The sequence below is a fragment of the Poromitra crassiceps genome, assembly GCF_964638095.1.
Source record: "Poromitra crassiceps genome assembly, chromosome: 11".
NCBI classification, from domain to species: domain Eukaryota; kingdom Metazoa; phylum Chordata; class Actinopteri; order Beryciformes; family Melamphaidae; genus Poromitra; species Poromitra crassiceps.
In genome coordinates this window covers 25,300,932-25,326,762 of record NC_139643.1, presented here as the reverse complement: position 1 = coordinate 25,326,762, position 25,831 = coordinate 25,300,932, and the positions used below count along the sequence as shown (strand labels likewise).

Genomic DNA, 25,831 nt, shown 5'->3' with positions numbered 1-25,831 from the left:
TTACGAGGTTAAGGATGGGTGTTATTATAGGACGATTATTCCGGAGCCCAGGCATACTGCCCTCCACAAATTTCACCCACTGTATGAGGCAAACGAGGCTGTCTCTGCCCAACTTGTCTGCGCTGAAGTCTGAGGACTGCAAGTCATGGAGGATGGAGGTCCTCCAGGAGGAAATGGGTTTGGAGACGGTGGCGCAGACGGGCTAGTTTAAGCCTAATTCTCTGTATCCTCATTTGACTTTTCATCCATTGGAACTGTTGTGTGCACATATTATTCCAGTGATCTGCCATCATGGTTTGTGCTACATCAGCTTCCAAATATGAGCTCACCCACGGGTATCCAGTAAGTTGACTATGAATGAAAGAAAATGTTCAGTTGCTGGAAAATCAATGCAAATCTAATAATGTATGATTTCTTGCTGTATTTTAACATGTATTTCTCTTTGAATGTGCACTGAAAGCATAACTTGGCCCGTCTTTTACCTTTCTAGCATCACTCTTTTTACCTTTCTAGCATCACTCTTGCACCCAAACTGTGGCTCTTCCCAACCTTCAATCAGCCGGTGAAGCCGTCATCTGAAGTTGATGCGTCTTGGTTTTTCAAGTTTGTAGGTTCTTTGTTTGTTTGCTTATTTTGCAGCTCTGAACATTGTGATCAATTGACTACTAAGTGGAAGCCTACCAACACCTAGATTTGACAGATTTAGGTCAACTCACCCCATCAACTGTACCTCTCTCCTCTTCAGGCTTCAGTTCTTTGGAACGGACTTGAATGAGCACATCGTTTGACAGTTTACTTAAAATAGCCCCCTTTTTCTTTTTTGCTATATCCATCTATGGGACACTCGGGTCATTCTTGGTTACATTTCTGCTTGGCAGCTGATCTGACCCTCAGCTGTGTGTGTGTACTGCATACATCTGTTATATATATGAGGAGGGAGGCGGGCTATGAAGTCCCGAACTTTTTCTCCTCACTGGTTTACCACGAGTATTGATTTCCTCAAGAACGTTATTGATCCTTTGCCAGGCAGTGACACAAAAAAATGACGTGTCACAGATAGTATAATTGCGCAGACGCTTCACTGTGGCTGCTGTTGGTGGTACCAGTGGGTTGGTACCCCTCATTTCTGGTCAGCGCAGTTGCATCATGGCGAGCGGCGGCCGGTTTGGCTGAGCCCGCCGACATGTGGACGAGCAGCGCAGTCGTTTTCCCAGACTGCTCCGTGTTGCCCAGCACGCCGCTGCCACTCGCATCCCAGGGGCAATAAAGGCAGCCAGTCAGCGGAAACAGGGTTTTTGAGGTTTCTTTTTATGGGAGGAAAATTACTCGAATGCTGGTCGTCTTTCCCATCATTGCATGCGTGTCCTGTGGATTTGGAGTGTGCGATTACAGCAGCAAGGTGGAGTGTTAATGTGAAGTGGAACCTTTGCATGTACATACAGTGTCTTTCCCTGTCGTGCTCTACCGCTTCATTTGTGTCTGTGTTTTTCCATTCACGCACACCACCAAGAACACACTCATGCCATTCTACCTTGTGCAGGATAAAGTGACTGTTGTGTGAATGTCTGTCTTGTAATGTTGGGCTTTGTGGTAAATCTACAGCAATGCTGGTAAAAGCCAATTAAACAAAACCACTGAACATGACTCACGCCGAATACAGGAGAGCTCAAATAAAATGGCATGTAGCCTACTGCTCTGTAGTTTAGCTGAGTCAGTTATGCTTCTCAGCCCAGGATAACTTAAGAATCCCACCTGTAAGTTTAGCGTGCAGGCTTCACATCGCAGTCAAACTGCGTTTGGGAAAAAGTCATTACCTGAAGTTCATCATTCAGGAGGTTTTTTCAAAAATATATAGGAGCCAGTCTGTACAAGTGTAACGTAACATTTGTTACTGTACATAAGTGTGATTATTCAAAAATATGTTAAACATATTTACTTACTCTCCTTGCTTAATATGTAGCCTATTGTTAGGTGCTATCAATCACTAAAAGTCTCTTAATCCCCACATGGATATCTCAATTTGGAACAGAAGTTTTATGGAAATGCTGGACCATCAGTTTTGCCACGCAGTTTTTGTTAATGAACAAATTCGAATGATGTTAGAAATTCACTCTTATCTCCATTCTGAAATGCATTGTAAATGAATGCATGGCCTGCTAAGAGATTGATGAGCTACGTTTACATTGGCAGAAAAAAGAGGAATTGTGATCTGAAAGTTGTACAGAACATTTAAAGCCATTTTAAAACCAAATTAAAGCATTGCTCCTTGATGACCTAAGCTCGGCAGCAATATAATGACAGAGTGTAAATATAGTCATTTTGGATGTAGGTCTGAGGCTTGGTTTATGTATGTTTGTTCTCATTTAGTGGATCCTTGTACATCTTAATTGTTGCATTATGGTTTGGAAACGAGATGAAAGATGAACCTTAAAGTCCTAATCCAGAATTGACATAAAAGTTGTATGCTGTGTAAAAACTTTCATAGAAACTCATTAGTTGTGCGTACGCAGGTTCTTCAGAGAAGAATAATCATCATGACATAAAATACAGGTTTACTTTACATTAGTTTTTACAAATTAAGCAAGACTTTCACAGCTTTATTGATGGTAATCCTTGTATCAAAGATCAGTCAATCTGAAAGTGAAGTAAGCCTTCAATCCAATTGTATACAGTAATGTGCTTAAAAGAAAAGAGAAAAACATGGGGTGTCCCTGAGAATCCAGCCAGGCGAGTCACCCATCTCTCCTAACCTCCTCGAGGTAGGCCAGAAACGGGTCCCAGACCGCCAGAAATCTTCCGAGTGAATCGGTTCTCAGGAACCTGAGCCTGTCCATCCATACAACACAGATCATGTCCATTAAGCACAATTGAAAAGGAGGTGAAGAGGGGGACTTCCATACTCTGAAAACTTTATTGATAAGAATTATATAACAGCCCCAAAAAGTCCCTTTTCACTCCATGGGTCTTTGATCAATTCTTGCCACCGCCTAGTGACTTGTGCACTTATTTTGTAAAAACTGAAGTCATATCTGACACTTGTCACAAGCTACAATGGCTTACAGTATACGTATAATAAAGACGAGGACCTTCCTCGACAGACATAACCATATTCAACTGTAGTAAGTGACAACTTGCTCTGATGTTTTTGTTTGTTTTATGATATTCCATTGATCCGTGAATAGGCAACTTGTTTTTTTTTGTTTACTCCAATCCATCAACAGGTCAAAGGTCAAGGTCACTTACAGAACAGCTGGTAGGGATGCCGTGTCTTGCCCAACAAAGTTTCAACAGGACGGACGCCAGCTGTCGGGAGCTTGAAGGATGACCTTCCTGTTCACTGTGCCAAGCTGCTGCTGCTGCCAAAAGACAAATGGTAGCAAAGAGGGAAAAGGCTTACGATGAGAGGGTAATTGCAGGCTAAATTTGGGTCACTGTTACAATCAGTCATAGCTGCTAAGTTGGCTTGAAACACACCTGTGAGCCTGTTGTCTGCCTTCTCTGAGGTGTGGAGCTGTCCGCCCAGACAGTCGGCTAGTATGTGGGTGTCAGATTCCCATCACACCACTACTGCTGCTGAGGCAGCGGGCAGCTGCTACAAAGCTCCATTCACTCCCCCAGGACACAGGTGTCACTAAGGCACAGCATCCTGATGTCACAGTCAGGTACCCGCTCAACGTGTACTTCCTGTATGTCGTGACTTACTTGTGTCATGTGTTGTTCTTGTTTACTGCCAATCTAAACAGATGGCACAGTCGCTTTGAGTGAGCCAAAGGCCTCCATGCAAACAGATGCACCTGTAAACATTTGAGCTGGTGTAGACCTTGAACAAATTTGTTTTTTTCCCCTCAAAAATGATTCACCCTGACCACAGGAATATTATTTCATGAGGCTCACAGTTTCACCTTGGTCATATCTTAAGAGTTATTTAGAGAGAGGAAACAGCACTGTCTCTTCCCCACCATGACCAATACCCATCTACAGCAACTTGTCTTCAAATTTAGTTCAGTTTACCAGCAGTTATAAGCCTCTGATAGATTTAAAAGATAATGGTACTTCCTAAATAAGTAGTTTTTTGTACCTTGTCCTTGAGGTATTTTTCCATTCTTTGTAGTAGGCTTTGAAGTACACTTTGTGCTGCTCCCTAAGTTTCCTAAGTTATTTGGGTCTTGTTGTGTTCCTCTCTATACGCTCTGTGTAACTCTTAATGAGTCTTTTAATTAACTAGGCATCACGCGTGCTCGATTCCTAGGCTCGCCCACTACATGGGCTCACCCTGCAGTTCGCCGAGCTGGCCCTGCAGCTCGCATATGACCATAGCATATCACCCCTGCAGCTTGACCGCTGTGCGGGCTCACTTGTTCCCTCGCTACAGCGCGGCTGCTGTGCAAACTCACCTGCTCTTATGACATGACTGATGATGTCACAAACTGACGATGTCACAACTTCGCATCACTGATGACATCGCAATTGCTCTTATGACATCACTGATGTCACAATGCCCATGACATAATCAGTGATGTCACAATGCACAGTTGCTCTCAAGTGACATCACTGATGATGACATCACTTCCGGGACCAAATTGGTCCAACAGAATGGTCTCAAATTAAGTGCTGGCAAACAAAACATGCTCAGGGAGATTTCTAGGTTGTAAATCACTAAGCACTAGCAGTCTGTCTAGGCCGAAGGGAAGAACAATGCATCTCACACAGGGATTGTCCCAATTGGACTGTTTGCAATTTTGCAGACTGAATGTTGCAGACTGATCAGTCTGCAAAATTGAGAGGTGGCACATTTTAGACTTGGAGATTCTAATAAACCTACAGTGGAGGGAACACTAAAATAAATTGAGATACCAGCAAACCAATTAGAGAGATAGAGAGATTAAGCTACAGCTCATGTTCAGTTAAGAGCAGAAGCCCCCTCATCCCCCTTCTGCTGTGCTGCAATACTGGTACCTGCAGCAGCATCAGCAACTGGGCTCTGGCTCCCTGTTCCTGCTGCTGCACTGACTCAACTCAGCCCTGAGCCCTTCTTTATCTGATCCAAGTGACGCTCTGTGCATTTCTCCTGTCTCTGCAGCGAGAAAAGCCACATCGGCCACCTCCTGAATGCGGCTCCCACTTCATAGCCTATGGCATCGGTTATTTTAGATGTCATCCCTCCCGAGCCCCTTTGACAGACATGCGCCAGCTCCATCCCGATTGTTGGATGAAAAAAAAGTGGGCAGTTCAGCATTTCATATTCGGCTTCACTTTCTCTGAACTCCCTCCTTTCTCCCTCCCCAAGCCTCAGAGTCGGGCGGACTCAAATCCTCTCCATACCTGCGCAGCACAGCATCCAGTGCCGCTTATCTCTGGCGGGACAGTCGCACTGCACCAAGCCGCCTGGAGCCGGAGAATACTTTTCCCACTCAAGAGAAGATACATCCCTCATCCGCTGATATGGTTTTAAGAAGAACCCGGTAGGTTTTGCTTCTTGGTTTGATTATGCGTAGTGCGCTCTTGTCCTCTCAGTCATTTCAAAGTTGTTTTTTAAATATATATAGTCATTTATTAGATATAGTGTCAATTAAATTATCATAAGTCGTCTTTATCACTTAGCCTAATTGCATGCAGTTGCTGCTTTCCCCCAACGCAGGTCCTGAAATTGTAGGCGTAGTAGCCTATAGGCTCGTTTTTTTGTCCTCCAGAAAATGTCATGTGGCGTAGTATAGCAATTGACGCACTTTCAGAAATAACTTTTTCCTTGGGAAGGTTAATTTTTGACAAAACAACTAGGCTATTATTTCTAAAATAAACAACGTTCATTCGGAAGTAGGCTACAGAGGCAACAAAACACATGTGTAGCCTATTTACAATATTTCACACAAATGTAGCTACATCCCCAAGAGAGTGAATGGGGAAAGGTGACAGCGACATTACCCGGAATGACTTTCCTTTGCGTTTCTGCAGCTAAACAAATGCTAGCCTACTACAATCAGGAGATCAACTAGCCTATATTAGATAGCCTCCAGATACTACTAGATTTGGGCTGAATTAGCCTACTCTTTTTAATGTAAGAAATGGTACACATGTCTGGTAGCCTACTGCTGTTATGGGATCAAGGTGAATCTTTGAAATGTTCCTTTGCCCAGCCCAAGAAAGCAGCAGCATCTTATCTTAAAGTGCCACTTTGCCTCTGTTTATTTTCCATCATGTCCAACTCATGTGGTCTCCTACATTAATGAACAGAGAGACAGAGAGAGATGGCTCATGAACCAGGTGAAACTGGAATCATAAATAGTAACTTATGAAGACAAATTCATGGCAAAAAATTAGAAACTGATAAAAAAAAACTTTTCAGAACTGTGAGTAGCCTATCACCTGAAACTTTTTTTATTCGCTCCAAATTGATTTATTAGGATAATCCGCTTGAGCTGTACCATCTCATTTTCAAGGAGGTCCCAACATCACATTCAATTACAACCGAGGAGTGTCAAAATAAATAAAAAGATAGAGATACAATTTTCAATACAGCAACATACAGACAAGAGACAAGAAAAAACATTAATTAATAATGAAAACAACAGAAACATCACAACCACAAGGTGGCCAATATTAATAAACAGTATTGTGAGTGGTCCGGTCACCAAATACAACCAGGTATAAACATGTACAAACAGTAAGTGAAGTGACACCACATAAGTATCAGCATCGATAGGACGCCCCCCCCCCCCCCCCCCCCCCCCCCCCAAAAAAAAGTAACATTATGACAGAAATTGAAAGTTTCCAGTTGTTTGTTTATAAAAATCAGTTTCACCCATCATATTTCCTCATACATGTTGTTCCAAAGTTTAGGGATGCTTTGACACCTTTTGTCTAGACATTGGACTGCTGGGGCAAAGCCCTTTATTGTCTTAAAAATAGTCAATAATATCTTAAAATCAATGCAAAATTCATCTGGGACACGATTTAAGGTAGCTACAATGAGAGTTAGGCTGTATGATCACATTTCTCCTTATTTCTAGTTAATCACCTAGCAGTGGTATTTATGGAATAAACATGAATAACAAGTCAGAAAAGATAGAAATGCTCCGATTTTCAAATTATTTGTTAAATGATACTGTAAGTTCTTCATATTTGATGTTCAGAATTCTGACTAAAATGACAACAAAATTATATTGTTGGCAAGTTACAAAAAAAAAATGTGGAATTTGTCGGGTAACCTCCGACAACCTTTGATTTTAGTTTTGAAAATATATCTGTTCAGTATTAAGTTGATAGATAAGACAGAGGAAGATGTGGAGAGTGACTGAATACTCATTCGAAACCTGGAGACAAAATAACAGGAATAGCCTACATCAGAGTCATTGTGATGGTGAGTAAAGACATCAGAGGCAGTGAGATGGTGAGGAGAGAGTAGAGTGGATTTCTACCTCATTAAAACCCAGTCACGAATGAGCGGATCCAGTGACAAAGCCACTTCCAGCTCTGCACTCCACAAAGCTTAATGTTACAGCAGTCTTGAAATGGTGTCACAGCAACTCTGACCCGGCTAGACTGGGATCAGGAGTCAATCTTACACGTTGTCGTTTAGAGCAGTGGTTCTCAAAGTGGGGTCCGGGGACCCCCAGGGGTCCTTGAGGGGTTTCTAGGGGGTCCTCAGCAGAAAGGAGAATAATTTATTTTCACTATAATTCCATAACACAATGACCGAATGTATGACTTTTGGTCATGGGTTCCAAGCAAAAATCGTATCAGATGGGGGGGGTCCGTGGTCTAATTTTTTTGTGTCAGTTGTGGAGTCCTTGACGTGAAAAAGTCTGAGAAGCACTAGTTTAGAGAAGTGGTTTGTTTCAATTGACCTTGATGCTTGACGTTGCAGAGGCCACCCACCGCATAGTGTGCAAGCGTTTTGTTGCAGTGCAGCACACTGACATGACTTTGATCCATGTTCACGCTCGTTTGCTCATGCCTGACTCCCACCGAGTCATGACCAACATGTAATCAGTCTTTTCCACTTTCTGCACAAGGAGGAGATTGGCTTTCGTTCTGCATGCAGCCTAGATAATGCACCGACTGCTGTTTCTAGACCCATAAACACAGTGGGTGCCATTGATTGTAGCCTGACTTGTCTCCGTTCTTTATCTGATTAAAAAGAGCAGAAATGCCAGAGGCCATGACCCGCGAGGCCAGAGACCTCACTGAAAAATGTGGTCCAAAGAATTTGCTAAATAACCAGCAGCCAACCAGAATTTTCTCCACTGTCATCAATCTGACTGTGTTGGGGATGAACACAAACTGGTATTTAAAACCGTATACCCTCGCAACAATTATACCATTTGAGACCTTTCTGGACCGTGTCTGAATGTGGCCACTCCTTTTCTACAAAGCTAAAACGATTCTTAGTGGGGGTTTTTAACTTTCTTTTCCATCCTTGAAAAGAGAGAGAAAGAAAAGAGAGAAACAGCCAGCATGCCAGTGGCTTGTCCTTTTAAGGGTTTTTGTAAGGGAGTCCTTCGTATGAAGTGAATGCACAGTGTGCAGCTGTCCTGGCCGCTGCTCGCTTTTTGTGAGCCGTTTTCTCTGTCAAGAATACTAATACTGATACCGACCAGCTGGCGAGGAAACAGACAACATTTATTCCACCAAAAAAAACAAGTCCATTTAATATGACACAAGTCAGTGAGCTGTGTCTGTAGCGACCCTTAAGAATGATGAATGTATCTGACGTGTCAGATGCAGCAAAAGTCCATTTCATTGACGCTTGATAAACTCCCTCCGCTCACTAAAAACAGTTGTGGTTCTGGCCTCAACGATGCTTTCCACTGACAGAACAGGAGACGGTTTACTTTCTATCGTGTTGCATGGCGGCCATTACTGTACCAGCCCGAACACACAGCTGTGCTGCTGACGCGTGTCTGGATGGCCGACACACACACACACACACACACACACACACACACACACACACACACACACACACACACACACACACACACACACAGCTGTGCTGACGCATGTCTGGATGGGGCCGACCGACAGACAGGCTAAATATAATTTATATAGACCTCACAATGAGGCTGGGCTTGTCAAAATGGAGAGCTGAGTCAGAGTTGCTGAATCTGATGTTGGTTCATTAGAACTTTATCTAGATGATGGAAACTCTTAGGCTGGTCCTGATGAGACACGTGCATGCGCACGCACACACACGCACACACACACGCACGCACACGCACACACACACACACACACACACACACACACACACACACAGACAGTACGGCCTCTATGCTTGGCTATGGATTTGTTTAGAGGCTCTTTTCAACATTTGCTTTGCCTATCAAGAGTGTGATTTAGAAGCAGGCAGCGATGGTGTTGGTGGCATCAGCAACAGCCAAAGGATCTGGGACTTCTTTGTTTGAAGTCCATTGGCCTGTTTATTAAAAGCAACACCAGCACAAACGTCTTCATTGAAGTAACTGAGGAGCATCTTCATAATATTGAACTGCACTCCCCCTTTTCATCATCTGTATCTTGACATTTTTTGTATGCCAGTTGCCTTCTCCGGGTCATGGTTGCGTTGGAATGCCATGCAGCACCTCTGGCCACCAGAGGGCACCAGACTTTGTTTCTGTTCTCGGAGTTCCCCCCCCCCCCAGTCTGCCTGTTACTTCACACCTGTTGTCACCACTGTGTCCTCATTAGTCTGTGTTCCTCACAGCTCATGTGTTTGATTGGCTCCCCGTGTCTATCAGTCTGTCTTGTGTTTTGTTAACACTTGTTACTTTCTACACCTCCCATTTCTGAATAAAGGTTAAATCTGTACAGGCTTTCATCTGGGCAAATCTATTTCATGCGGAGGTTATTGTTTCAAATATTTTGTACTCTCAGTGTCAAGTCCTGTGTTTCAGCTGCTAGATCACATGATTTCTTACTACAGCATAAGATTGAGCTATGGTAGTACAATAACCCTGCCCCTTGTGATATAACGTTGCCTATAAATTAAATGAAAAGATGTGCAGCATGTGAAATGACTAAAATTATATTTTCAAGATATATAAAAAAAAAAATGATTTACAGTAATAGCCTGACAAGAGATAGGCTACCTTAATAAATATTATGGACATAAAAATGGTCTTACATGCAATCACTCTTCTGAATTCTATCAGCACTTTTGACTCTTAACAACGCTCAAAAGTCATTTGAAATCATGAATGGTCAGAAGGCTGTTTTGTAATGATGAAAGAAAGAACACGTGCAGCTTGATCATGGCCGATTTGTTTGAGGTTGTTTGGGGTCAGTGTGAGCGGCGGCGGCGGCCTGCCATGCCTGCTGCTGGCTTAATAACAGGGCCAGACTGCTGAGGGAGAGCTGGCAGGGTGCCGCTGTGCTGAGGAGATGTGTGGCATTAGCTTACAGAGGTGATGAATAGCCCGCGGTCAGACGCCTGTTCTCCCAGCTTCCCTCTGGAAGCCAGCGAAGTGGCTCCTCTCTGTGTGTCTGGGCTCTGTCGTAGCTTTCTCAGTATCTCATGGGTCTTGTATAAACGTTTTTTTTCTTTTACACCAATTTTGGGTTTTGCACCAAATCCAAGTTATGATTCCTAAAAAAAGATCACCTTTCTGCCAAAATCAGCGGATTACACTGATTTATAGCCTATGTCAATTGCTATCCAAGGTATGAATATTACAGACATTTGGTTTTTTGGTGTTTTTCCTTTTCACAATATTTGTTCTCATTCCCACAGGCAGATTTTAAGATGAATTCACCAGGATTATATTCTTTAGTAACTTTGATGTGTCTTACCATTCCTCCCCTAAGATTTCCTTAGGTATCAGTTTCGTATGCACCAGGATATGGTTAATATGCAAGATTACAAATATTGGAAAAAATGTCCACTAGGCCTACTATTAGAAAAATTACACTTGATTCTACACGTTTATTTGTATAATTGAAATTATTTAATCTTACTGGCAGATTGATTGATTGATTGATTGATTGATTGATTTTTCTTATTTTATGAACATTACGATTTTAGGACTCAATAGAATGTCTTGTTAAGATGGAACCGAAATAGGTGGATGCTGAGGTGGTGCAGAAACAACATAAGTGGCAATAGCACAGCTAACCAACATATAGGCTATAAGATTGTAAATCATGACCTTAAATCCTCCAGTAAAACAATTTGGTAAGTTCAGTGGAGCATCCCACCATCAGCTGAACCAACACAGTACATGACTTTCAGTACCAGAACTCACTTTGCCTAGTAAAGGTTAAATGTGTGTGAAATTGAAAACCAAGGAGATAATCTACTGGGATTTAATTTTATTTATTTATTTTGCTTTAAGAATGCTTTATTAATTTTCATCAGTGATATATTTTATCTCATCTTCATTCACTGTGTTTGCCTCTTTCTCCATATAGACATGTCCAACTTCTTCCACTCCTCTGTGCCGCCTGCCATCTCACTCTGGCCTTCCCTGCCCAAACTCCATATGCACATGGTACTTCTACTTTTTCCCATCTTATAGATTTTCACATCTTACTTCCAAAATGCACTTTTTCTATGTAATAAAATACTCCGTTCCAAATACTCTATATATGCTGACCTCTGAGAGTACTTTAAAAACAGTATTAACATTTCTCTTTCAATTTCAAGCAAATATTGCAAATGACATCTTGATGATTCATCCAGTTATTATATGCAGCTGTACAGCACTGTCCTTCTGCCTTCTCCCCCTCTCGCAGATGACGTGCGACAGCTCCAGGTGGACATCCCCCACTCAGCCCTGGTCTTTGCCCCACTGGGCAGCTCCATCACCGTCCCCTGCTTGGTGTCCCTGTCCCCCACACCCAGCGCCTCCTTTCCCCCGATACTCCCCCGGGTCAAGTGGAGCGTGGTGGCCCATGGGGTGGAGACGGAGATCCTGGTGGCGCGGGGTCACAGGGTGAAGATCAACGAGGCGTACCGAGACCGCGCCGCCTTGCTCAACTATACGTCCTCCAATGATGACCCGTCACTTTGGCTGGCAGATCTGCGCTCCAGCGACTCAGGCCACTATCGCTGTGAGGTGCAGCAGGGCCTGGAGGACGCCAGTGACCTTGTACAACTCAAGGTCATAGGTAACGAAACTAAAGATATCATACTAGCACACTTTAAAAAAACACTTTTGTTATTTATGTTTCTATTTTGATTGAAGCTCAGTAGCCAAAGAGTGAAAACTATCAATGTACTATCAAAAGCATCAAAAGTATCAATCAGATCTATGCATAAGCTCCATATGTGACACTATGAGGCCATTTACACCTGGTGTTAACATGCGTTTTCTGCCATCAGATTGCATTCAGATTGCAATCTGATGGCGGAAATGCTTGTCCTCTCAATCCGCATACAGTTGCTGTATCCAGATTGAGAGGACACATTGCATTTACACTTGTGTTCAATGTGTACACAATGCATCCCTGACCACCTCCGGAGGTGGTTTGGCCGATCAGGTTGCAATCCTTCTTCAATGCGTTTTGGGGGTGTTTACACCTGGCATTTCAAGTGATAAAACACAATCTGATTGCAATCTGATCACAGAAAACGCATGTTAGCGCCAGGTTTAAATGGCCTCACTGTTTAATGCTTTGGCTCTTATTACTTTGGATGTGAAATGACAAAATAGCCATGTGGTTAAAGTGAAGACTACTATATAAATGGTAAATGGCCTGCATTTATATAGCGCTTTTATCCAAAGCGCTTTACAATCAGTAGGTAGTCTACATTCACCCATTCATACACCGATGGCGGCAGGCTGCCACGCAGGGTGCCTACACACCATCGGGAGCAAGGAGGGTTAAGTGTCTTGCCCAAGGACACAATGACAGCAGCTGGGAGGGAGCGGGGATCGAGCCGCCAACCCTTGCGTCATTGGCCGACCCGCTCTACCTCCTGAGCTAAAGCCGCCCCTCAAATGGACAGTTAAAGACCACAGTCTTTTTTTTTTTTACATGTCCATCCACATGGTAGCTAACCTTGCTTGCAAGATGGATAACCTCGCGAGATCAAAAGAGAGTTTAGTGAAACGTAATGTGAAGCTAAACCGTCCATCTGGCAGCGTCAGGTTACATGGTAGCCAAAAACAGTTGTCAAAAACATTTGCCAAAAAAGTTCTCATTTTCCAGTCAAAGTAGTCAAAACATGTCCCAAGTGTCCATGAGCAAGGCATCAAATCCTAAACTGATACAGTGGAGCTTCTCCAATGACCCAAAGTAGAAAGCTGTGGCTGTGCAAGAAGGCAGAGTCTGACATGGTTTAAGACATGAAGCCTGACATGAATGTGCTGAACGAGTTGTACTGAAGGGAGTGACCAGGAAGCACCGGCCAGGGAAGTAGAACTTGACCGTGGAGAGGAGGAATCTGTTGGAGCAGATGTTGCTGTGTGTGATGCTACATTGTGGCTGCGTCTGAGCATCGTACCACGGTTGGTTCTCAAAGATCAGGCCAGGATTCTAGGCAGGAGCCAGTGTAGTTTTGAGGGCAGGATTTTCCAGGAAAGTAGAGCAGTTGACTCTCGCCAAAGTCGAGCTTGTGGTGGTGGGAAGATGCCAGTCTGCCGAGCAGAAATGCACGTTGAAGCCTCATAGTTTCAGCCGAATGAAAAGTGCAGTTAGGTATCATTATCGGCATAGCTGTGGTAGGAAAGTTACCATGCTGATGACAATCAACTAGACTAGACAGTGTTTTTGTTATAATTTGGTATTACCTTGTCCTTATTGTGTAAAATGCTATTAGGCTCTTATGTATATAAAAGTGTTAATAATGTGTGTGTGTGTGTGTGTGTGTGTGTGTGTGTGTGTGTGTGTGTGTGTGTGTGTGTGTGTGTGTGTGTGTGTGTGCATGTGTGTGTGCATGCGTGCGTGCGTGCGCGTGCGTGCGCCCCCCGCGTCTATGTGTGCATGCTTGTGTGTCTAGGTGTTGTATTTCACTACAGGGATGCCTTGGGCCGGTATGCATTTTCCTTCCACCAGGCCCAGAAGGCTTGTGAGGAGATCGGGGCACAGATCGCCACTCCTGACCAGCTGTTGGCAGCTTATTACGACGGCTACGAGCAGTGTGATGCTGGCTGGCTGGCAGACCAGTCTGTCAGGTATCTCGCCAGCTTTGTAAATAAACCCAATATATATAATGTACTGTTTATTTTAGGCGAGGAGGAAATGCTGATTGCTTCCGTACTTGCGCCACTTCCACAGGTACCCAATCCAAGTGCCCCGTGCAGGTTGCTATGGAGATATGGATGGGCAACCAGGAGTCAGGAACTATGGAACACTGAATCCAGACGATCTATATGATGTGTACTGTTATGTGGAGCAAATTGACGGTATGAATTGTAATACATTTAAATCATAGGAAGATTAATGACCCTGCTTAAACCAAAGTATCTACTTAGACCTTATCTTGGGGGGGATATTTTGCCAATGAATATGGTAGCAAATATCATTATCAAGGGCAGTCCTCACTTTCAATGATACCTTCAATCATAGTCACAAAGAAATTGACCAAAAAGCAACAGGCAACAGAGATGAATCCAATATTAGTTCAGTACTGAGAATAACAGTGGAGATACGGAGATAGATACACAATGTGACAACAGTGTTGATACAGGACATTTTTTAAATGTCTATATGGAAAAAGTCCACATTTGAAATATTTTCTGCTTGTAGGCGAGGTGTTCCACGACCCCGTCGCACAGCAGTTGTCATTTGCTGAGGCACAGTCGTATTGCAGAGCTGCAGAGGCGGAGCTTGCCACGACTGGACAGCTGTACCTGGCGTGGAGTGAGGGACTGGACCGTTGCAGCCCTGGCTGGCTGTCTGATGGCAGTGTGCGGTACCCCATCCTAACCCCCAGGGAGCGCTGTGGTGGGCCCCAGGCTGGCGTCAAAACTCTCTACCGCTTCAGCAACCAAACAGGCTTCCCAGAACCATCCAGTCGTAATGACGTTTACTGTTTCAAAGGTGTGCGTTTGAGGTTTCCAAAATGTGAAAATCACAATCAAAATTACACGCCAACAATTCATAGGATATGCAACTTAATTGCGCTATTTATGCCACTCAATTAGGTTATTAAATGTTTGTATGGGAATTCTCACCGAAATTTGTTATCATGTGAAAACCTAAAACAACTAAGAACTAGTAGTGGCTAGCAAACTCAGTAATGAAGTGTTTTTGCTGATTTGGAAATAAATATAATAAATTCATAATAATAATAATAATAATAATAATAATAATAATAACAATAATAATATTATTTAATAAAACAATGACAATAACCAAAAAGTAAAAACAGTACAAAATGCCCCCCCCCCCCCTCTATAAATATATTTGCAATAACCTATCTATCGTCTACAGGTAATGGAAATGCTCGCACTGACCCTCCCATGGACTACCAGGCCACAGAGCCTGAGGACACTGGACAGGATGTGGTCATTGTTCTGGAAACAGAGGAAGAGCTGCGACTGAGCCAACACTCGGAGCAGGTGGAGCGAGAGGCTCAGAGCGCCCTGGAGTCTCTCCACTTCTTCTCGGGCCCTTCCAATGGGGAAGACCTGGTTGGCACACACCCAACAGTTACGTCGGAGACAACGGGGGCTCCCCTCAATACAGCCTCGTTGGACCCGCTGCAGCCTTTTGACGAAACGTTGCCTCCGACAGAAATGGACTACGATTCCCAACATCCTACATCATTGCTGCCCAGTTCCCCCAACGACAACACAGACGGCTACCCTTCCCCGAATCCTACGTCATTACTGCCCGGCGGTGCCGACAACGAGACAGATTCCCACCACGAAGGGAACTTCAGCCTTCACCCACCCAAGCTGGAAAACACCCCAGGGTTCCCCGAACCTTCATATGAACCTCACAGGCATTACCAGCCAATGCCAGACATAAACCTCGTAGAACATGAATCCCAGCTATCTGATGGGTCGAAGCACTTCCAACCAATGCCTGAGACCAATTTGGACTTTGAACGATTAGAAGCCAATAACAGCAACATAGACAGCAACCACAGTCAAGAGGAGAATATCCCAGAATCCACCCCTGTGACCCTTAACCCCATGCTTCAAACGAAGCTGGAAGAGGCGGCAGTAGAAGAACCCCCGCAGACATATCTCTCGACTCAGTCCCAAGGAGAGGCAGGAGAGCTTGTTGCCCAAACAACCCAAACCACCATCAGGGAGCTAACCTCAGTGTGGTTCCCTTTGGATGGGTCTGGAGATACCTCCCAAGGTATGGCTGGTATTCAATTTGTATTTCTGAGCATTCTAAGATAATACAATGATTAAGTAGTTAATAGCTCAACTCTCATAATGCCTCGTGTTGTTTTCCAGAGAGTGACCTGGACATCGGAGCAGACAATTCCCCCGCCACATCAGAATCCACTACTTCTGATTTCACCCCTCGCCTGTCACCTTCTGCTGCAGCTACGGCCATTCCTTCTGAGTCTCAGACCGGAGTAGTACTGGATGGATACTCCACAGAAGCACATTCCTGGGAGTCCTCCCTTTCAAGACAGGAAGGCAGTACTAGCTTAGAACTTGATGACACTGTGGTCACCACGGAGAGTGTTTCCTCTGGGGAAAAGCAACTGCTAGGTTCTGGAGCAGGTTTGTCCACCACTGAATCTCCAGAGATGACCAACGCCTCCCAGCTGCTTACCGATTCCCCCACAGCAGGGTATGAAACATCTGCTCATAGGCTGCACGTGGATCCGACAACCACTTCCCACGAGGAGGGGAGTGGGCATGATGAACCTACCACCGTTACACCAACCCTGGAAGAGGAGGTTACTGTATCCCCCCTCGATTCCCAAACATCTAACTGGACCCTGCCGTCCACCACCTATGGACCACAAGAGTCTCTAGATGGTCCCGAGTACAGCAGGGGACCCTCCTTGACCGATGCCTCGGCAGAGCCAGACGTCACGAGCACAGAGCTCCACGCTGTGACCACCACCACGACCTCCACACCGTGGCCCACCACGACCTCCACACCGTGGCCCACCACGACCTCCACACCGTGGCCCACCACGCACACCTGGAGCCCGCCCACCTCGGCACCAAATGCTGTCCATGAGACGGCCGAGCCGCAGGGGGTGACAGCCCTCATACCACCCGTGGACCACGGTCAGGTGGAGCTTGAATTTAGTCTCACCCAGCCGCCCACCCTGCTTATCTTGCCCAATGAGAGGGCCGCTGTAGGCGCCACGGGGCAACTTTCAGGTAACGTTAAAGCTACTCTAATCAACCTAACCGCCCTCTTCTTGATGCTCGACGCGACGATGCACTAAAATCCCCGGGTCTTTCCTTTGCCCAACTTGCCTTGCTCCATTTCCTGTAAACCACAACCTTTCAAATGACTTCCTCCTGCACCTCTCTACGTTTGTCTCGCTCTTTGTCTCAGCAAGTCCACTCACCCCTCTGACTCCTCCCTCTTCCCCTTAAAACACTGCTCACCCTTCGTCTTGACCCCCCCCCCCCCCACTCCTAAGACACTTACACCTGAGACAGCTCCCATCTGACATTTGTCAACAAACCTTCCGTCTGGTCGTGCATGATGTTTTACCCCCCCACTCATCCAAAGATTGACTTCTGTGAAGTACTGTGTTATTTGGTATGTCTATGAATGAGCATCTGTTCCAAAATTGTTGAAACCTTTTCATAAGTACATTGACAGTGATCAGTGGATTTTACTTGGCAGGCAATATCCTATCTCCACACATACAAATTCAGTGTTTTCATTGCTCATCATCACCGTCACTTTCTTCTGGCTAACTGTCAAAAATCACAGACATTAATAATAATGTGTGTGCAGTAATCTGGAAATAACTGGATAAGGGACTGGGAGTTTTCTCTTGAATGTAACAGCATTAATGTTGAATGTAACAGCACTGACCAATGCAATTGCAATGATGTTTTTATAGATTACGGTACATTGTTGAAGGTAATCCCTATACTGTCAGGTGATCAAATGTTTAGTTAATAATTGTACGCTTTCATCACATTTTAAGACTTCTATTGCTCTTCTAGACAGTCTAGTAATGAAAGCACAGAATATTATGTTTGTAAGCACAAAAGGTGTTCAGTATTGATTTATTGGGAGTGGAATCCTTTAGCAATACGTTTCGAAAGGTCCTTTAAGGGCCATTAATTTTTCGAGGTCAGGTCTAGTTTAATCATGATCTTTCAAAATGTGCATTGTCTTTGTAGGTACAAGAATGTTCAAATCAGCTAATTATTGGCTGACTATGGTCGATAAATCTGTTCTTGTTTTTCCTTCGGTCAGATGTTTTTGGTTCAAATTTGCGTTACAGCTTTGTACAATTTAGTAGTGTGTGTCTACACACACATGGGTTTAAGTTTAAGTTTAAGTTAAGTGTAAGCTTGGGTTTCTACAACTCAAAATGGCAGCTGCAGATCTGGGTGTGCTGGCCTGAATGGGAGTACGATTAAAACTTGTTGCCACTCACTAACTGCCATTCAAGACACGGGCAGTTACAACTTTAACATTTGACATCTGTGTTTTTCTGTGTGCGAGAACCTCTTCGAATTCCCCCAAGAAAAAACCTATTGACAAAATCACATATACTTGAAAAACGTAACGAAGCACGTTATACTTGGGGACACAGTATATTTGAAAGCCACGTCATGAAAAGTAAATTCTAGGACTTAACATAGCTGCAACAGAATTCAGTGGTTTGCAGTTTGTTTTTTCTATAGTTGAAGGAAAAACATATACATCACTATTTTTCTCTCAGTGGTGTCTTACACTGTGCGTCACATTGATCCATGTCTGCTGCGTACCTCACAGTTAAACTCAAACACCTATACTTGCACGCTCCAGTTAACACAAGGTTGCAGTTATCATTTTTGATTTCTACTGTTGTATGCATATCGCCACCAATTAATTAATTCTTTATCTGCTTAACCCCATTGAGGAGCAGGAGGGGTTGGTGCCTACTCCAGCTTGCATAGGGCAGAAGACAGGGAAACACCCTGCACACAGGTCACCAGTCCATCACAGGACTAATTCGCCTATTTCACTTCCCACCCAATTCGCCCATTTGGGACTAAAAGGCAGGAAGTAACAAGACACTAATGAGGGTTTCCACCTTCCTTATTTAGGTAATCCAGTGCCGGGGCCCTATTTAGTGTCTTGCTTGCACCTGTGTTACTTCCTGCCTTTTAGACACATATTTTTACACTCCGACAGGCAATTTAAGAAACATGGAAACATGATAAAACATGCAAACACCACACAGACACACACACACACACACACACACACACACACACACACAGACAGTCTGACTGAGGTGTCGAAACGTCAGTGACTAGTTGATTGGTGATTGGTTGATCTGCACCAAATAAAGACTTTTTAAGATGACCCGTGTGCTCCAGTTACCTCCTCTCTGATGCTGCTGTGTTCCTGACCTGTGAGCACCGGTCCTCATCTTCTAAGCCGGTTTAGAGCGTGGACTCTCTCAAGTTACCACACAGACGATACTTAACTACTGAGCCATGGGTGATTGTGTGCTGCTGCAGAGAGTTGCATTGCATATCTTCCATATCCCAGTTGTTTATGTTCCAGCCAACTGAATGATGCGTACTACAATACACAAGACAAGAGTAGACCACACCGTCTCTTGTTTATAGGGTGTCAGTTAGAGGGAAGAAGTAAAGCACAGTAACTGTTTCTTTTTTTTCTTCAGTTTGGATGCACATTAACTTCATTCTGATTAAGACTACTTTGACCAATTTGGAAAATCACATTGAAAACACCCTCTTTTTTTTCCCACTAATTACCCGTTGACTAGGACACGCAGCCTAAAGAGTTGAGATGAACAACGGATGAAGTTTATTGGAAGTTGACTTGCCACCTAAGGATGGTGACTTGGCTTACGAGAACCAATGGGAAATGCCAAGATTCATTGTGTGAATGACACGTCACATCCAAACAGCCCGACAGTAGTATAGTCTCTAGCACAGAGTCAGTTTACTCAGCTGGGGAAATGAACACCTGCGTGTGTCAGTTGATCACACTCAACTGACTCAAGCCATCTCAACTGTAAGGAAGGATGCTTTGTGCTCAGCTCGCCTTGGCGTTCTTGGATTTGAGTCTCACATCTGGTCTTTAGAATGGCAAATGTGAAAGCATTCATGAACTGGGTACAGACTGAATCACTACTGTGTTGTATCAAAATGTTTACAAAATGTGGAACACACAAAAGAAAATTCATTCTGAAATGGGGGGGAGGGTTTGAAAACACCACCCACCAAAGTTACATTTTGAAAACAAAGTTTTATATGATAATAACAAAATGTTTGTCCATCACAGTGGAACTAAAACACTTACTTCTACACTAAGGTTTTTTTTTCTAGATTTGGTGCAACTGAGACCTATGTGGATATTTTCAATTTCATTCCACTCCACTCGGGAACTAGGGAATCAAAGTTATCCAGTTCCCCTCTGTGACCGTTCTACTACCTGTCCTCTCCATGGATGTATCATAAGAATGGTCCTCTCTCTCGGTTTTGAAGCTATTACAATCAAAGGACCAGTCAAGCATTGCAAATTAACTCTGAAGTTTGTACTCTACCGCCACCTGTTGACTCATGTGGATCATGACTCTTTAATATAATTCCATCTGTTGAGGTACTCTAAGCCTGCTATCCTTTTATGCAATATTAGGAAAAGAAAAATATATCTATTAATACATATATTGACCTAACTGATGTATTATATGTATTTGGCATTAGAGGACATGAGATACATGACAGACTTGAACTTGAATAAGAAGTAAAAGGCTTTCAAGGGTTTTAAAGAGGGGGTATCTGGTAACACTTTATTTTGATAGTCCTCCTACAGAGAGTCTATACAGAGTATTTGTAACATTTCAACAGCTTATTAGTTGACGTTCAACAATTCAACTGTTTCGCTTTCTCTTTAGCTGCTGTTTTAACAGCTTATTAGTTGAGATTCAACAACAGATTGTGTTCCCGTTCCACACACTCTTAACAGTTGAATTGTTGGATGTCAACTAAAGTTGTTGAAATGTTAGAAGTACTCCGTAAACTCTTTGTAGGCGGACTATGCAAATAGAGTGTTACTTAATATCTTAAATCCTTGGCTCCTCCTCACTTCATCCTTATATATTGTGTGTAACCTTGTTCTTTAGCTCATTGATCGTTAATCAACATACATCTTTTGTCGCCACCAAATCCAGCCTTTCCTCTTCCCCCCTTAAATTTGTTACAGATTTAAGGGGGATGTTTCACAGATATTTCACTATAAATGTTTGCTATGAATAATGTGATACACAACCTCCACGTCTGATATGTGCTCTCTTATTAGCTGAGCTGACCTTTTGCTCCGTTTCAGATCCGTGTCTGGAAGACCCGTGTCTCAACGGAGGCACCTGTACTGAAGACAATGGAGGCCCTAAATGCCTCTGTCTGCCAAGCTATGCAGGAGACTTCTGTCAGACTGGTGAGCTTCCTGTTCACTATCCATTGTCACGCCACTTTCACCAGTACTTCTAACAAAGGCCAAATAGTGCTGATTAATTCCATAAAAAAAGAGAGAGAAATCCTGAGCCTAACTCTTTAATATTAATATTTGGAAATGCACTGTGCGTGTTCTGCTGTCTAATTACAGTACACTTTTAGAAGATTGACAAAAATAATATTACTAGTTACTTTCATTGTAAAGTAATACATTACTTTACAATATTACTGTCTGTGTAGAGTAACTTGTTACTTATTACACTACTTTTGCATTACTTTCACCAATATAGCAGCAGTAGAATGACATCGCCGCCCCAGAACCATCCAGAAAAATAATTTAAACAGTCTTGAAGTCAGTGTAAACTGTCCAAAATTCTAAATGTTATGCTTTTCCTTTGTTATTGTCATCTATAGTGGTTACCGTATTCCGTATTTGCATAAAAGCACACAATTTGATTAGGAAATGATTGTATCTTTATTTAAATGTGTGCTTTCTTGATTTAATTTTTTTTAACTCAATTTGTAACTTCTGTTACTTGACAAAGTAACTGGTATAATATTACTAAAATCCAAAGTTACTGCTAAAAGTAATATATTACATGTAATATGTTACTTTTGTAATGTACCCCAACACTGGTCTACAGGCTCTGAGGCTCCTCTCTTTCCTCTGTGTTTCTTGCAGACCTGGAGCAGTGTGAGCCAGGCTGGGATAAGTTCCACGGTTCCTGCTACCGCCACTTCAGCCAGCGGCTGAGCTGGGAGGTGGCAGAGCAGCACTGTCGCATGGTGGGCGCACATCTGGTGTCCATCATAACCCCTGAGGAGCAGAGCTTCATCAACAGTAGGTTGAGACTGTTAGTGCACATTAGTCTCATGACCCCTGAGGAGCAGAACTTCATCAACAGTAGGGTTTGTGGTTTCGTGGACAATGGAGTTAAGTCCTCTCTTACACCTTATTATCTACCTCACCAGGCAACTACAGAGAATACCAGTGGACTGGTCTAAATGACAAGACCATTGAGGAAGATTTCTGCTGGTCTGATGGCAACCCACTGGTGAGGAATATGAGAAATTTGGGAATGTGTCTGCACTCATCAAAAACAAGTTCATATATGGTAATATTGCTGGGTACATGTGTCAATTCATCACAGGAGAGAAACAACTAACTTTTTGTTAGTGTACTTTTTTGTAACTTTTTTTTCAAATTCCTTTTGTACTTTATATATTAGATTTCTCTATTCGCTGCATTTTTAGCATCTGTGGATATTATCTATTCTTTATTTGACATTGTGCAGATTCCTCTTTGGTTGTGATTCAACCCACCATCCATTCACCCTCTGGGGAGCCTTATGGTTGATATATCAGGATTTGATCTTTTCCCTGTCCTCGAGTAACTCTGCTTCCAGGCTCGTTTGAATATATTTTTACTGTATGTCTACTGTTATTTCATGATTGAGGAGTCGTGTCTAAAGAACAAGATACTTTTTCTATGATATGACTTCAATAAGATAGGGCATGTAAGTTTGTCAAATGCAGTCAGATAGTGAAGTGAGGTGCAAGAGAATTACAATTACATATCATATACACGGACACACTTTACATTTATATTGTTTACGCAAATCATTCAAAACGACTTGAACCCTATCCTCTCTGACCCATGTCTGCAGCTGTATGAGAACTGGTACAGAGGGCAGCCGGACAGCTACTTCCTGTCTGGCGAAGACTGTGTCGTGATGGTGTGGCACGACGCCGGGCGCTGGAGCGATGTGCCCTGCAACTATCACCTGGCCTACACCTGCAAGAAGGGCACCTGTGAGTCATGTTTATAAACTATCACCTGGCCTACACCTGCAAGAAAGGCACCTGTGAGTCATCTTTATAATGGCATAGAATTTGAATTGGAAGTCATCATTTTAACCATAGAGATCTCACCATTATATCTTCATGGTTTCAACTCCCCTGTGGTTGTTTTGGCTTCTAGGCAGTGGACAGTTTTGAATATTAGAATTAAAACTGAAACCCCAATTGGCTTAGAGCAATGGTTCCAAAACTGGGGTACTACAGAGAGAAAGGAGGAAATGGAAAAATGTCAGAATAACTCGTGAAAATAAATGAAACATTAAAATAAATCTGCTCGGGAGGCACTAATTGCAAAAAAGTTTGAAAACCACTGGCTTAGAGGACATTCATATGAGGAGGATGCAAGCTTTTGAAGACATTAACATCTCAGGCAGAGATGGGGACTTGGACTTGAGTCGCTTTTAAGTCGCACACCCACAGTGACTTGAGACTTGACTTGAGACTCATCCTCAAAGACAATGTTGATACTGTATTCTAATAGATAAGGAGTGATGATAATACAGTGCTTTGAACTTTGATAGAACGCTCATCCATAAGAGACTTGACTTAGACTTGGACTTGCCCCTCAAAGGCTTGAGACTTGACTTGGACTTGTGACCAAAAGACTTGAGACTTGACTTGCAAACAATGACCTGTGAGCATCTCTGATCTCAGGTACTTTAACTCTTCCAACAGCCTCGTGTGGTCCACCACCCAAAGTTCAAAACGCATCCATCTTTGGAAAGGTTCGACAGAGATACGAGACTGATGCCGTTGTCCGCTACTACTGTGGCCAGGGTTTCCAACAGAGACAAACCCCTCTGCTCAGGTGTCTATCCGGGGGCAGGTGGGAGGAGCCACAGATCCTGTGCATCCCTGGTAAGATGGATTAGCTGACTTAAACATATACTGTATATTGCTACAAATTTGAAGAGTTTAATCCAAAAATGAGATCGTTTGAAAACATTGACACACAAAATTGACCTTTATGTACAAAACACATGTTTTGAGGGTAGAATCATCTGTGGTTTTGGAATATTGACTGATGGAATTTAGAAAATAATTTGTATATAGTGTTTTGTAATGAAACCCTATATACCATACCATGTATACATGTACAGTATCTATCTATATGTGTATGAAGACATGTCATGAATGAACTTAAGTGTTACTCATAGTGATAAATAACTGTCAATACTGTGTGTCAACTCACATTATATACAGTTAAGCTACATATACTGTATGTACATCATACTTTACATTTTGATTTCCAAGCCGGCCTCACAGTGTGTATTTGTTTGAATGGATTTCCTTGCAGAGGCAGGGGGCACCGCTGCGCTCCCTGGAGTGACGTCACCCACCAGCAGCAGCTTTGACACCATCGAGGAAGAATCTGAAGCCACCAAGCAGTCGCCACAATACTGGGACATCAAGTTTTAAAACTCACATACTTTATCTTTTTTTTTTTTTAGATCTGCTGTTGTAACATGACAAGGTGAAAAGAATCAAATGAATACTCAAACAGGACAAAGGACACAGCATAGAGACACAGGCCAAAATTAATCTTACCAAGGAGCCCATAGGCACTGATTTCTTGAGGGAATCGTTTTGTTTACAGGCAAACAAATTCAGGTTTTTTTTTATGACCCCATACACTATTTTATACCTTTTTCTACTATTATGATTCCAATCACTTTCACCCACATCATTAATATGGACATTCTAGAGCTGAATCTATTGCCTGATCAAAAGTGGTTTGAGTTGTCATTTATAATTGGCCTGGATAGTTGGCGTAAGTGCCTCTTTACATTTCTGCTTTTTAAAACTGATTACATGAAGCGCTTGGCAAGTTAAACGCTGTATATTATTCAACAACTCCTTCATATCCAAGAGAAGCGAAAGGCACAGATGAGTGAACTGTAAACTACTGTATGTGCCAGCTCCAAATGTACATAAATCACTATTCACCCATAGCTTTGCTATTTTTTACTTTTGTTATACCAAGGAACAACTTTTACTGTAATTTACAAAATGGTGCTAATGTCTGGAAGACCATTGTATGCAGAAGATCATTTTGTTTTTGAACTATAATGTAGGGGCAGGAATTCATCTTTCATTCATTCTTTTCACGTTTTTCAGAGAACTACACAACGACAAAGCACAAAGTCAATCTGTTTTTGGCTTAAAGGCCAAATTCAATAAATAAATCTGAATCTTAATGTTCACGACCTTGAAAGATTGCTGTCCACATTTTACTGCAAGATGCCTTACAGAGAGAGAGAGTTTTGCATTCAGCTTTATGTTGTAATAAAGTTTTGTAGAACAGAGCAACGATTAAATCATTCTCATGTTGAAACCCTCATTCTGTCTGTGCTTCATTTCATGTGTCAGTGGACTCATTGTATTTTAAATGGCAGTGTCCTTTTGATGTGACCTAGGCCTCTGGCCCAACCTACAGTAAA

The 25,831-nt window shown here is 43.0% G+C and overlaps 1 protein-coding gene across 1 annotated transcript; it reads left to right on the top strand.

Moving 5' to 3' along the window:
• Positions 1–14: 14 nt before the first annotated feature.
• On the top strand, positions 15–25,718 carry LOC310784919 (brevican core protein-like; the record flags this gene model as incomplete). The annotated part of the gene is made up of 13 exons (XM_083645946.1): positions 15–201; positions 11,731–12,105; positions 13,940–14,114; positions 14,218–14,345; positions 14,689–14,982; positions 15,376–16,254; positions 16,356–17,246; positions 21,406–21,513; positions 22,213–22,371; positions 22,503–22,585; positions 23,198–23,342; positions 24,066–24,248; positions 24,688–25,718. The coding sequence occupies 13 exons, from the start codon at positions 15–17 to the stop codon at positions 24,807–24,809; spliced, it is 3,729 nt and encodes a 1,242-aa protein (XP_083502072.1). The 3' UTR covers positions 24,810–25,718.
• Between the last annotated feature and the right edge of the window lie 113 nt (positions 25,719–25,831).